A 12,972-nucleotide genomic window follows, 5' to 3' on the forward strand; every position below is an offset into this window, starting at 1 on the left:
GCAGGTGATCAGCTAGCTTTATTAATAATTTTAATATTAATGTTGAGGGTCGTTGCTGTCTATTCAGATAAGAATTCTGAATATCTGCTCAAATAGGCAACATGGTAAGGTTTTTAGTATTTATTCAGTAAAGAGATATACAGGAAAGTGAGGGCTTTATTTAGGGGAAAAAGAAGTCTAGAAACATAAGTTGGGTCTATACCATCAGAAAGCAGGCCAGGAGCTACGTAGAGCAAAGCATGCAGTTAGGAGCAGCCACAGGTAGCATAGCACAGGCAGGAAAGCAGAGAGCAGAGCAGGTGGCCAGAAGGCTGCACACCCAGAATCACAGGACAATGAGGGAAGGACCCGCCATGCACAAGCCTTTTATTCATGGCAGCTGGGCCTATATATGAAGTCAGGTAGGGGCATGAGATCAAAAAAAGGGGCAAGGCGAAGGCATGGTCTCTAGCTCACAAATTGAATCCTATCTGCTTGCCTATATCACAGGGGCCCAAGTACTTGAGCCTTCTGCTGCTGCTTCCCAGGTGCATTAGCAGGGAGCTAGATCTGAAGTGGAGTAGCCAGTACTTGAACCAGTGCCCATATGGGATGCCGGTGCTGTAGGCAGAGACATAACCTTCTATGCCACAGCCCTGGCCCCATAATTTTTATTTTGAGAGATAGGGAGGTAGTCAGACAGACATCCACTGTTTACTCCCCAAATGCCCGCAATCACTTTGACTGGCCAGGCCAGAGCTAGGAGCAGGGAACTCAGTTCAGGTCTCCTGTGTTGGCTGCAGGGACTCAACTTCTTGAGCCACTACCTGCTGCTTCCCAGGATGCATATTAGTAGGAAGCTGGATTGGAATCACAGCCAGGACTCAAACTCACACACTCTAATATGGGATGTGAGCGTCCCAGCTGGCTTCTCAAGTGCTATAGCAAATGCGTGACTTCTTTCAGTCCATTAAACAATTTTTCAAGTGCAGTGTTCACTATACAACCAAAGATAAATAAGCACAAAAGTCAACAAGAACTAACAAAAATAGCAAACAACTGAAACAGTCTTCTTACTGGAATTATATTCTGTCAAACAACCATGTTAGTATATTTGACAATATAAAAGGACTAAAAATATTTGAAAGGAGACAAACTATAACAGTATATTTGGAAAAGATCCATGGTAAAATTTTTAGAAGAGTATTCCAATTGAAATTATAAGCTCAGTGGGTAGTTTAGCAACAGATTTGGTGCAACTTGAAAAGACATTAATGAATAGAAGTTAGATGAGAAGAAGAATGTGTAATCCAGTACAGAAGGGTAAGATGACCAAGAAGTATAGAAGAAAGTCAGAGACTTAGAACATGCACTGAACAGATCTGATCTATGTTAAACAGGCTTCCACAAAGAACAGAGGAAAATGAGTATGGGCAAAATTTAAAGAGATAATTGCTGACTAATGAAGACCAGCAGTCTAGATTCAAGATGCCCAATTAATTCCAATTCGTTGAGGCCCATGTAAGATAAATTGAAAAAATCTCCACCTAGGCACATCAAAATAATACCATAGGACAACAACAACAACAAAAAGGAAATCTGGAAAGAAACCAAGGAATAATTTCAGATCACCTTGAAAGGAGCAGTGGTAATTGAAGTTTAAAAACAGTGGGATGATGGTGTTAATGTGTACAAAGCAAGAAATGTTAACCCTAGGACTTTATATCAAGGGAAAACATCCTTCAAAATGAAGGCAAAGATAAATATATTTTCTGGCAAACAAAAATTAGGATAACTTACCACTAGTGGTTTCATAATTAAAGAAATTCTCTTTGTACTCAGGTAGGTTAAAATAATTCTACATAGGTCTAAGTTCCAAGAATGATTGATAAAGTGATAAATATGTGGATGACACTAAATGGATAATAACTATACAAAGCAATAATACATTTGGGGCTAAAATTATAGATTACCAACAACTTGGATAAAGGGGATTCCTTCCATATGTTAAATTGTTCAATATTGCATCTAATAGCATGACTTCAAAATAGTAAAAATTGTCAGGACTTCCAGGAGAAATAGGTAAATCCATCCTCATAACTGTAGGTGATTTATTAAACTATCAATTTTACTTTTTTGCCCTCTTTTCTGTTTTATATTGAACAACTGAAAATTTTTAAAAATCTAGAGGTATAACCTTTGTTGAAAATTGTTTGACAACACATTTTGAAATAGCACTACTTTAAATTATTTCTGGTTTTAATTTGACCTATTTAAAATTGTAAATGTATATGAGATTTTGTTACCTAAATATATAATTGTTTATAGACATTTGTTTTGGATATTTTTGTTAGCATTATTTTTTTTTGACAGGCAGAGTTAAAGAGAGAGACAGAGAGAAAGGTCTTCCTTTGCCGTTGTTTCACCCTCCAAGTGGCCACTACGGCCGGTGTGTTGCAGCTAGCGCACTGCGCTGATCCGAAGCCAGGAGCCAGGTGCTTCCTCCTGGTCTCCCATGAGGGTGCAGGGCCCAAGCACTTGGGCCATCCTTCACTGCACTCCCGGGCCACAGCAGAGAGCTGGACTGGAAGAGGAGCAACCGGGACAGAACCGGCACCCCAACCAGGACAAGAACCCGGGGTGCTGGTGCCACAGGCGGAGGATTAGCCTAGTGAGCCGTGGCACCGGCCTGTTAATATTATTATGAGCATCTTTTTAAAAAGTTTTTTAAAATTTATTTGAAATGCAGAGTTACAGAGAGAGAAGGAGAGACAGAGAGAGAGAGAGAGCTCCCCAGGTGGCTGCAAAGGCCAGGGCTGGGCCAGGCTAAAGCCAGGAACCCTGCAGGAGTCATCCAGTTCTCCCATGTGGGTGGCAAGATCCCAAGCATTTGGGCCATTTTTTGCTGCTTTCCCAGGTGTATTAGCAGGGAGCTGGATTGGAAGTAGAACAACCTGAACTCAAACTGGCACTCATATGGGATCTCTACATTGCCGGTGGTGTCTTAATCTGCTGTGCCACAGTGCCAGCCCTTGTTATGAGAATCCTTATAACAATGAATATGTCTTTGAGATAAATTCTTAGGTATTTAATTGTAGTGTCATTGTGTATACACAATTTTAATGCTTTTCCCAAATGGCTTTTCAGAAATACCAATTTCATTCTAGCAGTTCTATATGAATAAACAAATCCACTTCCCATAAGGATATCTATAGCTACAACTTATCATTTAAAGATATTTTCTTTGGTGCAAAAAATCTTATTTTGATTTATATTCACTTTGTAAGTACTAGTGAAGTTGAATATTTTTTATATATTTTTAAAAATTCAAGATGGTTGTGTTTATATTCAAGTCCACTAAATATCTAATGTACTATTTAAATTTTTCTATAAATTAAGCAATTAGGTAACCAGAAATGGTGTCACTTGTACATTAATTAATTCAATGAGATTTGGGGAAATTGCTAATTTGAGGTTTAGAGCATCTGTGCATGCCATTCTTAGTGATTCCTAGGTTTGTGTCTATTCTATAAGAATGAGGAAAATCAATATGTAATTTCTACATAGTGAACGGTGAGTGAGATGTGACTTTTTTTATAACTTCCCTGCTGTGAACAGTGTTTTGTTGCAGCAGATTCACATTGTCTACATCATCAGGACTATCTCCTTGTCACCTGTTGCTTTGTCTTCTGAAATAAAGTAGTTTTGGAAAATGTTAACTGAGTATTAATTTTAGCAGTATGCTGAATATGTTGTTTGGAGTCGGTGTTATGTCTACAATGAAAATATTAATGTATTGGGGAGATTTTTAATTTAATTTTATTTTTTGTTTCTAGAAACCACTAAGTTTTATAAGACTGAGATAATTATTCAGCCGTCTGAGAGAAGTTTTCCCATCCTGCCAAGGTATAAATAGCAAATTAAGCTTATTTTGTAGTTTTGTATGTAGGAAAGAGTGGATATGATTGATTATTTGGGAACTCAATTTATTCATTACTTTGTTTGTGAAGGGGGAAAACATCTTTGAGAAAGGCAGTTAGATAGTTGAGCCAAATTATATATTAAAAAACTTGAGAATTTATTTATGTTTGATTATAGGATGGCATAGACAAATGGATACCTGTGTCTTCTAATTCTGAAAGCTTTTTTGTGCTTGTTTTTATATGTTAGATATCCAGGGTCTTTTTTTTTTTTTAATATTTATTTATTTATTTATTTGAGAGGCAGAGTTAGAGATAGAAGGAGAGACAGAGAAAGATCCTACATCCACTGGTACACTCTGCAAGTGGCCAAGATGACTGGGGGCTGGACCAAGCCAAACCCTGGAGCCAGGAGCCTCCTCCAAGTCTGTGTTGTTGCATTGGTCCATCCTCTGCTGCTTTCCCAGGCTCATTAACAGGGAGCTGGATGGAAGTGGAACAGTTGGAACCAGAGTCTGCATGGGATGCAGATGCTGCAGGCCACGGCTTTATCCTCTTGAGCCACAGCACTGGCCCCAGTATCCAGCATCTTATAACCTAATTATAGGTTTTTGAAAAAATATCTCTGATTTTACTTTTTTAAAAGATTTATTTACTTATTTGAAAGTCAGAGTTACACAGAGAGAGAAGGAGAGGCAGAGAGAGAGAGAGTGGTCTTCCATCTGCTGGTTCATTCCCCAAATGGCCGCAATGGCCAGAGCTGGGCCGATCCGAAGCCAGGAGCCAGGAGCGAGGAGCCAGGAGCTTCTTTTGGTCTCCCATCAAGGTACAGGGGCCTAGGACTTAGGCCATCCTCAATTGCTTTCCCAGGCCATAGCAGAGAGCTAGCTGAGAAGTGGAGCAGCTGGGACTCGAATTGGCGCCCATATGGGAATGCCGGCACTGCAGGTGACAGCTTTACTCACTATGCCACAGCACTGGCCCTCTCTGGTTTTTCGTGTTTTTTTTTGTTGTTGTTTTTGTTTTTTGTTTTTTGTTTTTTTTTTGGCAGGTAGAGTTATAGACAGTGAGCAGAGAGACAGAGAGAAAGGTCCTCCCTCCGTTGGTTCACTCCCCAAGTGGCTGCAAAGGCTAGTGCTGCGCCGATCTGAAGCCAGGAGCCAGGTGCCCCTCCCTGGTCTCCCATGTGGGTGCAGGGGCCCAAGCACTTGGGCCATTCCTCACTGCCCTCCCAGAGCTGGACTGGAAGAGGAGCAACTGGAATCAGAACCGACGCCCATATGGGATGCCGGCGCCGCGGGTGGAGGATTAACCAAGTGACCCACTGTGCCGGCTGGCCCCCTCTGGTTTTGATTTGACCTATTTCCAACAGTAGTCAGTTTCAGATGGTACCTATTTTTTTTTTTTTCAAATTGTCCTCAGCCACTAAATCTATTAGTGTTTCCTTTCTTTAAATTGTTTTAGTTTGCAAATGAAAATTAACTATAGTATATCTTCATTTTAGTTTGTTTTTTGATATCCCCAAATTATGGCAATCTGGATATAACTTTAAATATTATCATTCTGTCAGTGCTTTGGTTAAGTAAACTCAGCTGACACTTGAAGGAGATCTATATGGAAAACATTGTTGGTAGCACTGTTTAATATTTGAGAGAATATTTCTCACCTTCTCTGATTTAGTTACCATCAAATGCACTATTGCACATCTGGAGTACTATTCTAACATGATGTTTCGGTAAGTAAGGGAAGATAGTTAGGTTTCAGGTGGAAAATGTGTTCAGGATTGGAGAATGGGTTTTAAGAAGAATAAAGCAAGTACAAATGCATTACAATATATTATAATAAATCCACATTATGGCAGATTGCAAGCAAATATACGGCAGAAAGAGAACTGCCAGGCTGATGTTGCTGCCTCTTACCTTGTGGGTATTTCTGGCTTACCTTACCCTTTAGAGTTGTTATTTTGAGAGGCACCTTGTGAATCTGATTTCTGTTCGAACAGGTCTCAGTTTGTACAGAGCATTGTCGCCCAGTGTCTGGTGGAGCTCTCCTCTGCTAGGAGCACGTTTAGATTCACCGTTCAAGGTCAGGATGGCAAAGTGTACATCTTGGTAAGAACTTTCCTTCCATTACCGGCACCCTGGTAATCCAGGATCTCAGAACTCTTCAGTTTGTGTCCATGTCTTTTCTTAATTCTCAGGTCTAGAAAATAAATGATCAGCAGTTGATTTTTTAAATATTGGTTCAATCCATAAATCAGATTCCCTTAATGTGATCACAAATGATCAGTGATTCTGGGTACTGGGGATTCATAAGGAAGGAAGCCTGATTTTTGCTCTTTAGAAGCTTATTCCACAAAGTAAAGTTTTTCACTCTCAAGTTTTTAATGGCTTTTCTTGGTCAGTATAACACTTCTGTCCCACTTGTATTTTTTTTTTTCCTGTTTGATATTCTTATGTTTAAAACATGTGTTATCGCTTCTGTTGTTTTTAATTGCCTTTGACACTTCGAGAAATAGTGGCAAGGTTTGGATAAGAGGCTCTGTGGTTAGCAGAATCATCCCCTACACAAACCACACGGGTCTAATATTACACTGCCTCTATTAAAAATGATGTTCTAAAGAAATGAATATGGGGCACTTATCTGGAAGTCTAAGCATCATGGCTCAAGCCTCTGCCTCCACAGCTGTTTTATCTGATCAGTTAACATACATTGAGCACTACTTTTTATTATTATTACCTTTCAAATAAATTGTGTTCAACTTATGCTAATGTTCAAAGTGAGACAAAAACTGCCTTCAAGGTGGCCTGGCATGGTGGTACAGTGGGTTAAGCTGCCACTTGCAACCCTGACATCCCAAATACTCTGCTTCCAATCCAGCTTGCTGCTAATGCCCACAGGAAGGGAGTGGAGGATAGCTCAAGTACTTGGGCCCATCTCACCCATGTGGGAGACTTGGATGGAGTTCCTGACTCCTGGCTTCAGCCTGGCCCAGCTTTGGCTGTTGCAGATATTTGAAAAGTGAACCAGCTGATCTCTCTCTCTCTCTCTCTCTCTCTCTCTCCCCCCCTCTCCCCCTCTCCCCCTCTCCCTCTCTCCCCCTCTCCCCCTCCCTCTCCATCTTTCTCCCTCTCTCTTCCCATCTCCCTCTTGCTCTCACTCTCCCTCTCCCTCTATCTCTTCCTCTCCCTCCCTCCTTCTCCTGTCCTTCCCTCTCTGTCACTCTACCTTTCAAAAAATAAATTAATTTAAAAAATACCTTCAAGGAATTCACAAGCTAATAGGGAAACAGGATAGCAGAAAGGAGGGAAGGACCTGAGACTGTTATCAGATGTAAATTTGTAACTGGTCATCAGTTATGGGGACCCCATTCTTCTCTTAATTCCTGATAATTTCTATGAAAAGCTAATTTTCTAACTTAAGTTGATACTAAGTCTACCTCATAGTCATAGTCTGAAATCAGTGTGTTTCCTTGTGCAGTTTTGAAATTGAAAATCCAGAGTAGAATTAAATATATATTTATTTGAAATTATATTTGATTTGAAAGGCATAGAGAGAGTGAGAGAGGAACTTCTATGTGCTGGTTCACTACCTTAAATATCCTCAAAAGCCTGGGGTGGGCCATGGCAAAGCCAGGATCTGGGAACTCATTCTGGGCTTTCACGTGGGTGCCAGGGATCCAGTTACTTGAGCCATCACCTGCTGCCTCCCTGGTGTGCAGTAGCAGGATGCTGGAATTGGAAGCAGAGCTGGACTTAAACCTAGGCACTGCAATATGGAATGCAGCCTCCCAGGCAGTGTCTTAACCATTGCAACAAATTGTCATCACTAGGAGTAGGACTTTTAAAGTTTTCCAATATGTATTTAATTTAAAATTTTTTTCCTTTTCATGGAAGTGTGACATTCTTGAAACACACTCATACAACATAAAGGACTTAAATGATAGTTCTCCTATGTTGTTCCCTCTCCTGCCCTGTTCTGTTGCACTATATGGAAGTGATCATTAACAGTCTGATATGTGTCCTACAACATTTTTTCTATCAGTATTGAATTACATATAAGCACACTCACATGTATTTATCTATTTGTAAAAGAAATAATCACATGATTAGCATTTTCTGCAACATACTTGTTTTTCTTAATATATCATGAGAATTGGGTCTGGCACTGGTGTAACGGGTTAAGCTGCTGCTGCTGTATGGATGTCAATTTGAGTCCCTGCTGCTCCACTTCTAATCCAGCCCCCTGCTAATGTACCTGGGAAAGCAATGGAGAATGGCCCAACTACTTTGGCCCCTGCACCCACATGAGAGACTTAGATGAAGCTCTTGACTCCTGGTTTCAGCCTGGCCCAGCACTGGCCGTTGCAGCCATCTGGAGAGTGAACCAGTGGGTGGAAGGTCTCTCTCTGCCTCTGCCTCTCCCTGTCTGTAACTCTGCCTTTCAAATAAATAAATATTTAAAATATATGTATATATATCATGAGAGTTGTTTTTTGTTGTTGTAAATAGAGTTCTGGCTCTTTATTGACTAGAATTCCATTGCACGGCTGTTAAAGACAATGCTGCAGTGAAAATCATCTTTGCATATGTATTTCAATACTCCTTTAGAAATGGATCTTTTTTTTAAAAAAAGAAAATTTTATTTTTTTAGGGCCGGTGCTGTGGCATAACAGGTAAAGCCACCGCCTGCAGTGCCGGCATCCTATATGGGCACCCGTTTGAGTCCTGGCTGCTCTACTTCCTATTCAGATCTTTACTATGGCCTGGGAAAGCAGTAGAAGATGGCCCAAGTCCTTGGGCCCCTGCACCTGCATGGGAGACCTGGAAGAAGCTCCTGGCTCCTGGCTTTAGATCGGTGCAACTCCAGCCATTTCTGCTAGTTGGGGAGTGAACCAGTGGATGGAAGACCTCTCTCTCTTTCTGCCTCTCCTTCTCTCTCTGTGTAACTATGCCTTTCAAGTAAAATAAATAATTTTTTTTAAATATTTTTTTTTTCATTTGATAGAGTTACAGACAATAAGAGGGAGAGACAGAATGGTCTTCCATCCGCTGGTTCACTCTGCAAACAGCCACTACAGCTGGAGCCGGGCTGATCTGAAGCCAGGAGCCAGGAGCTTCTTTTGGGTCTCCCATGAGGGTGCAGGGGCCCAATAACTTGGGCTGTTTTCTGCTTTCCCAGGCCGTAGCTGAGAGCTGGATTAGAAGAGGAGCAGCTGGGACTAGAACCAGTGCCCATGTGAGATGCCGGTGCAGCAGGCAGAGAATTAACCTACTGTGCCATGGTGCCGGCCCTGGAAATAGATCCTTCTAATCTATCATAGTATTGGCTTTTGCATATTTTAAATTCAAATGACAGTCCTCTTCCAAAAAAGCTGTACTAGTCTCTCTCTTATAGTGGACATTTTTGGTGCCCCACCCATATCTCCTTGATTAGGTCGATGTACCTGTTCCCAGCTGCTGACAGTGTTAGCTGCTAATGGCTCACAGGTCTCCTTCTCCAGCAACCTGGCCCTGGATGACAGATGTTTCTTCTCCTAGGAAGTTCTCTGTCTTCCACTGTTTCCCACCTCTATCCTGCTCAGCCCACTGCCAGTGATTTGAACCTAAGCCACAAAACTCTGGGGCCTCATATTAGAGTGGGACAAACTGTGGATTCATTTCATGCTCTAGAGTTCCTCAAGGGGTCAGGCTGTAGCCAGACTCCAGCTGAGTCCCTGACTGTCCTCCCTGACTGGCTCTTTACCCTGCCTCATCCCATTGCCCTTGTTTTTCTCCTAAGAATATCAGCCCAGTGAATCGCACCCCCACTCTTCCACAAGCAGTATATGGGAATGCCCATTCTAAATCCTTCTTCAGGAGTCAATGTTATCAGTCTTTTTGTGTTTTCTCATCTGATAAGTGAAAAATGATGGCACAAAATTTTACATTTCCTCATTGGTCTCATTAACATTGTTGTGTGTATTTATCACTTATTTCTCCTGTTACTTCTGTTGAGATTCTTTGTTTATATTTCCATTGCACTTTTTGCCTCTGATAGATTTGTAGGAGCTGTCTTTATAGATAATAACTTTGATGTTTATGTGTTAAATATTTTCTTGTAATCAGTTGTCTTTTTTTAACCATGATGTAGATCCCCTACCAAATAAAGGCTACTCTAATTAAAAATTAAGTACATGATTCCATATTTTTGATTTATGATTATATATGATTCATACTTTTGATTTATATGACTATATACATGATTCTGTATTTTTTGAGGAGTGATATAAAGTATACACAGGTTTGCAATATCCTTGTACTTTTCTCTCCTTATCTTTAGCTGTGGCTTTTAAACTCTGACAGTTTGGTGATTGAATCTTTGAGAAGTCCTGAAGCTATCAAAAAATTTTCCTTGTTGGAAGACATATCAACAGATTCTCCTTCTGCCTGGAATGCTGTCAAGGTTCTTTACCAGCCATGTGTCAAAATTAAGAATGAAAAGTAAGTTGTGCTTTTGTTTTCTCATTCCAAATTGTGTGTGTGTGTGTGTTTTGTTTTTTTTGTTGTTGTTGTTTTTTGTTTTTTGGACAGGCAGAGTTAGAGAGAGAGAGAGAGAGAGAAAGGTCTTCCTTTTTCCGTTGGTTCACCCCCTAAATGGCTGCTACGGCTGGCGCACTGCGCCAATCCAAAGCCAGGAGCCAGGTGCTTCCTCCTGGTCTCCCATGCGGTGCAGGGCCCAAGCACTTGGGCCATCCTCCACTGCCTTCCTGGGTCACAGCAGAGAGCTGGACTGGAAGAGAAGCAACCGGGACAGAACCAGCGCCCCAACCAGGTCTAGAACCCGGAGTACTGGTGCCGCAGGCGGAGGATTAGCCTAGTGAGCTGTGGTGCTGGCCTCCAAATTATGTTTTAGCTTCTGTTGCCACCTTGGTGTTAAGAAATTAGTGAATTGAATAGTACTGTATCACTTCCCTCCTTGAAGCTTCTAAGAGTCATACTGCTAACTATGCTTTTAAAGTAGATCACATTATTATAGCTGATTCTTACTGATACACAGAAAGTTTGCTTTTGCTGAAAATAATTGGTCTTTTTCTTGTAATCTCAGATGTCCTTATATATGGCAGTAGAACTAAATCAGGCCTCAGCTATGAATATGCACTGATTGGTACTTTCCAGACATTCAGGGGGCAATAGTGAGTACAACAAGGTCCCTGCCTACTAGGGTTGTTATTTTCATAGAGGGAGGCAGTCTATAAACAAGAAAGACCCCCACCCCCAAAAAAAAAACAACAAAGACTTAACATGGTTCTTACCGTGTGTCGGACGCTCATCTAAGAACCTGTAGCTCAATTAAGCCTAACAGCAACCCCATGAGATATGAATTGTAATCACCCCCATTTTAAAGGTAAGGACACTACAACGCAGGTGGCAAATTACTCTTGAGGAAAATAAAGCAAAGCAGGGTGTCTGGGGAGTGGTAGGATGGGTGTGGGAGGCCGTCGTTTTGTACTGAGGAGGTAAAGGAAGTTCCTCTGGTGGGGTGAAGTAGAAACATGAAGGAAGGAAGTGGCATCCATGACTGGTGGAGAGCGTTCCCAGAGAAGGCACAGCCAGACTTCTAATTAAGAGTTTGGAGGTGTCCACTTGTACTCTCAGCTGAGTTTGATCAAATTTGTACTAAGAACAGAAAGATCCTGATCTTTTTCTGGGAAGTAAAGACATTAAAAAAATTACTGCTTTTCAAATCATAAAAGATTCAAACACTAAGAGATTTCTATAGAGGAAAAGTGAAAGTTCTACATCAGGTCCCTCTCCAGAAGTAAAAAATGTTTGTTATTTATTCTTCCCCTTTCCTTTGCTATGCACTGTGCTTAGCATAATTTGAATGATACATGTGTATTTTTTACCCTTAAAATAATGCTTTGTTTTGGAGAGTCTTTACATTTTAATGCTCGATATTTTCTAAAATAGGTGTACTGTACATTATTTAACTTTTTCTCTTGATGAATATTTGGATTATTACTTTTTTGGTTATAATTAGTATTATACTCTCTACTATTGTATATTTGTTTTCTGATTACATGAGGTGTTTTTATTTCTTAAAGATTTATTTATTTATTTGCTTATTTGAAAGGCAGAGTTACAGTGAGGCAGAGGTGGACAGAGAGAGGTCTTCCAATCTCTGGTTCACTCCCCACATGGGTGCAACAGCAGGGGCTGGGCCAATCTGAAGCCAGGAGCTAGGAGCTTCTTCTGAGTGTTCCATGCGGGTGCAGGACTTGGGTCATTTTCTACTGCTTTCTCAGCCATAGCAGAGAGCTGGATTGGAAGTGGAGCAGCCAGGACTCGAACCAGTGCCCATATGGGATGCTGGCACTGCAGGCAGCGGCTTAACTCGCTACGCCACAGATTTTTTTTTTTTTTTTTTTTTAATAAGAGGGATTTCTAGAGATATGATTGTTGAGTCAAACAGAATGGACATTTAAAGTTTTGATGGAATGAACATTTTAGTGTAGCAGATTAAGATGTCCACATCCCATATGGGAGTTACTCTTTTGAGTCCTCTTTACTCCACTTCAGATCTGGCTTCCTGCTGTGATGCTTGGAGTTAGCAGTTGTGGCTCATGTGTTCGAGTCTCTGGCTCCCACATGGAAGACCTAGATGGAGTTCTGGGTTCCTGGCTTAGGTCTGGCCCAGCCCTGGCAGTTGGAGTGAACTAGCTGACTAGCTGATGGAAGAGTGATCTCTCTCTGTCTCTGTCTCTCTCTATCTCTGTGTCACTCTGCTTTTCAGATAAATAAAAATAAATAAACTTGAAAATTTTTTGATAGATGTTATCAAATTGTTTTTATAAAATGGTATTGCAAATTTATACTGTCACCTGAAGTTTCTATAAATGTCCATTTCTTTGCACTCTTATTCAAACTGCCATTAAGGTTTTTTGAATGGGGCTAGTACTGTGGCACAATGGGTATGTGCACCAGTTCTAGTCTTGCCTGCTCTGTTTCCAGTCCATCTCCTTGATAATGCACCTGGGAAAGCAGCAGAAGATGGCCCACGTACATCCTGCCTTACCCCAACATGGGAGACT

The 12,972-nt window shown here is 41.0% G+C and overlaps 1 protein-coding gene across 7 annotated transcripts in view; it reads left to right on the forward strand.

Moving 5' to 3' along the window:
- The window catches only part of UBE3D (ubiquitin protein ligase E3D), a 181,299-nt gene that overhangs the window by 43,388 nt on the left and 124,939 nt on the right, over positions 1-12,972 (forward strand). For all 7 annotated transcript variants that reach the window (XR_007923233.2, XR_011388635.1, XR_007923235.2 and 4 more), the window contains exons 6-8: positions 3,816-3,885; positions 5,902-6,010; positions 10,221-10,381. Coding sequence is in view for 4 of the 7 variants with exons in the window: in XM_070073839.1 (XP_069929940.1) it covers positions 3,816-3,885; positions 5,902-6,010; positions 10,221-10,381 (340 nt within the window). In the remaining 3 variants the exon portion in view is untranslated. The remainder of the gene's footprint in view (positions 1-3,815; positions 3,886-5,901; positions 6,011-10,220; positions 10,382-12,972) is intronic.

The sequence above is a fragment of the Oryctolagus cuniculus genome, chromosome 5 (genome assembly GCF_964237555.1).
Source record: "Oryctolagus cuniculus chromosome 5, mOryCun1.1, whole genome shotgun sequence".
NCBI lineage: Eukaryota > Metazoa > Chordata > Mammalia > Lagomorpha > Leporidae > Oryctolagus > Oryctolagus cuniculus.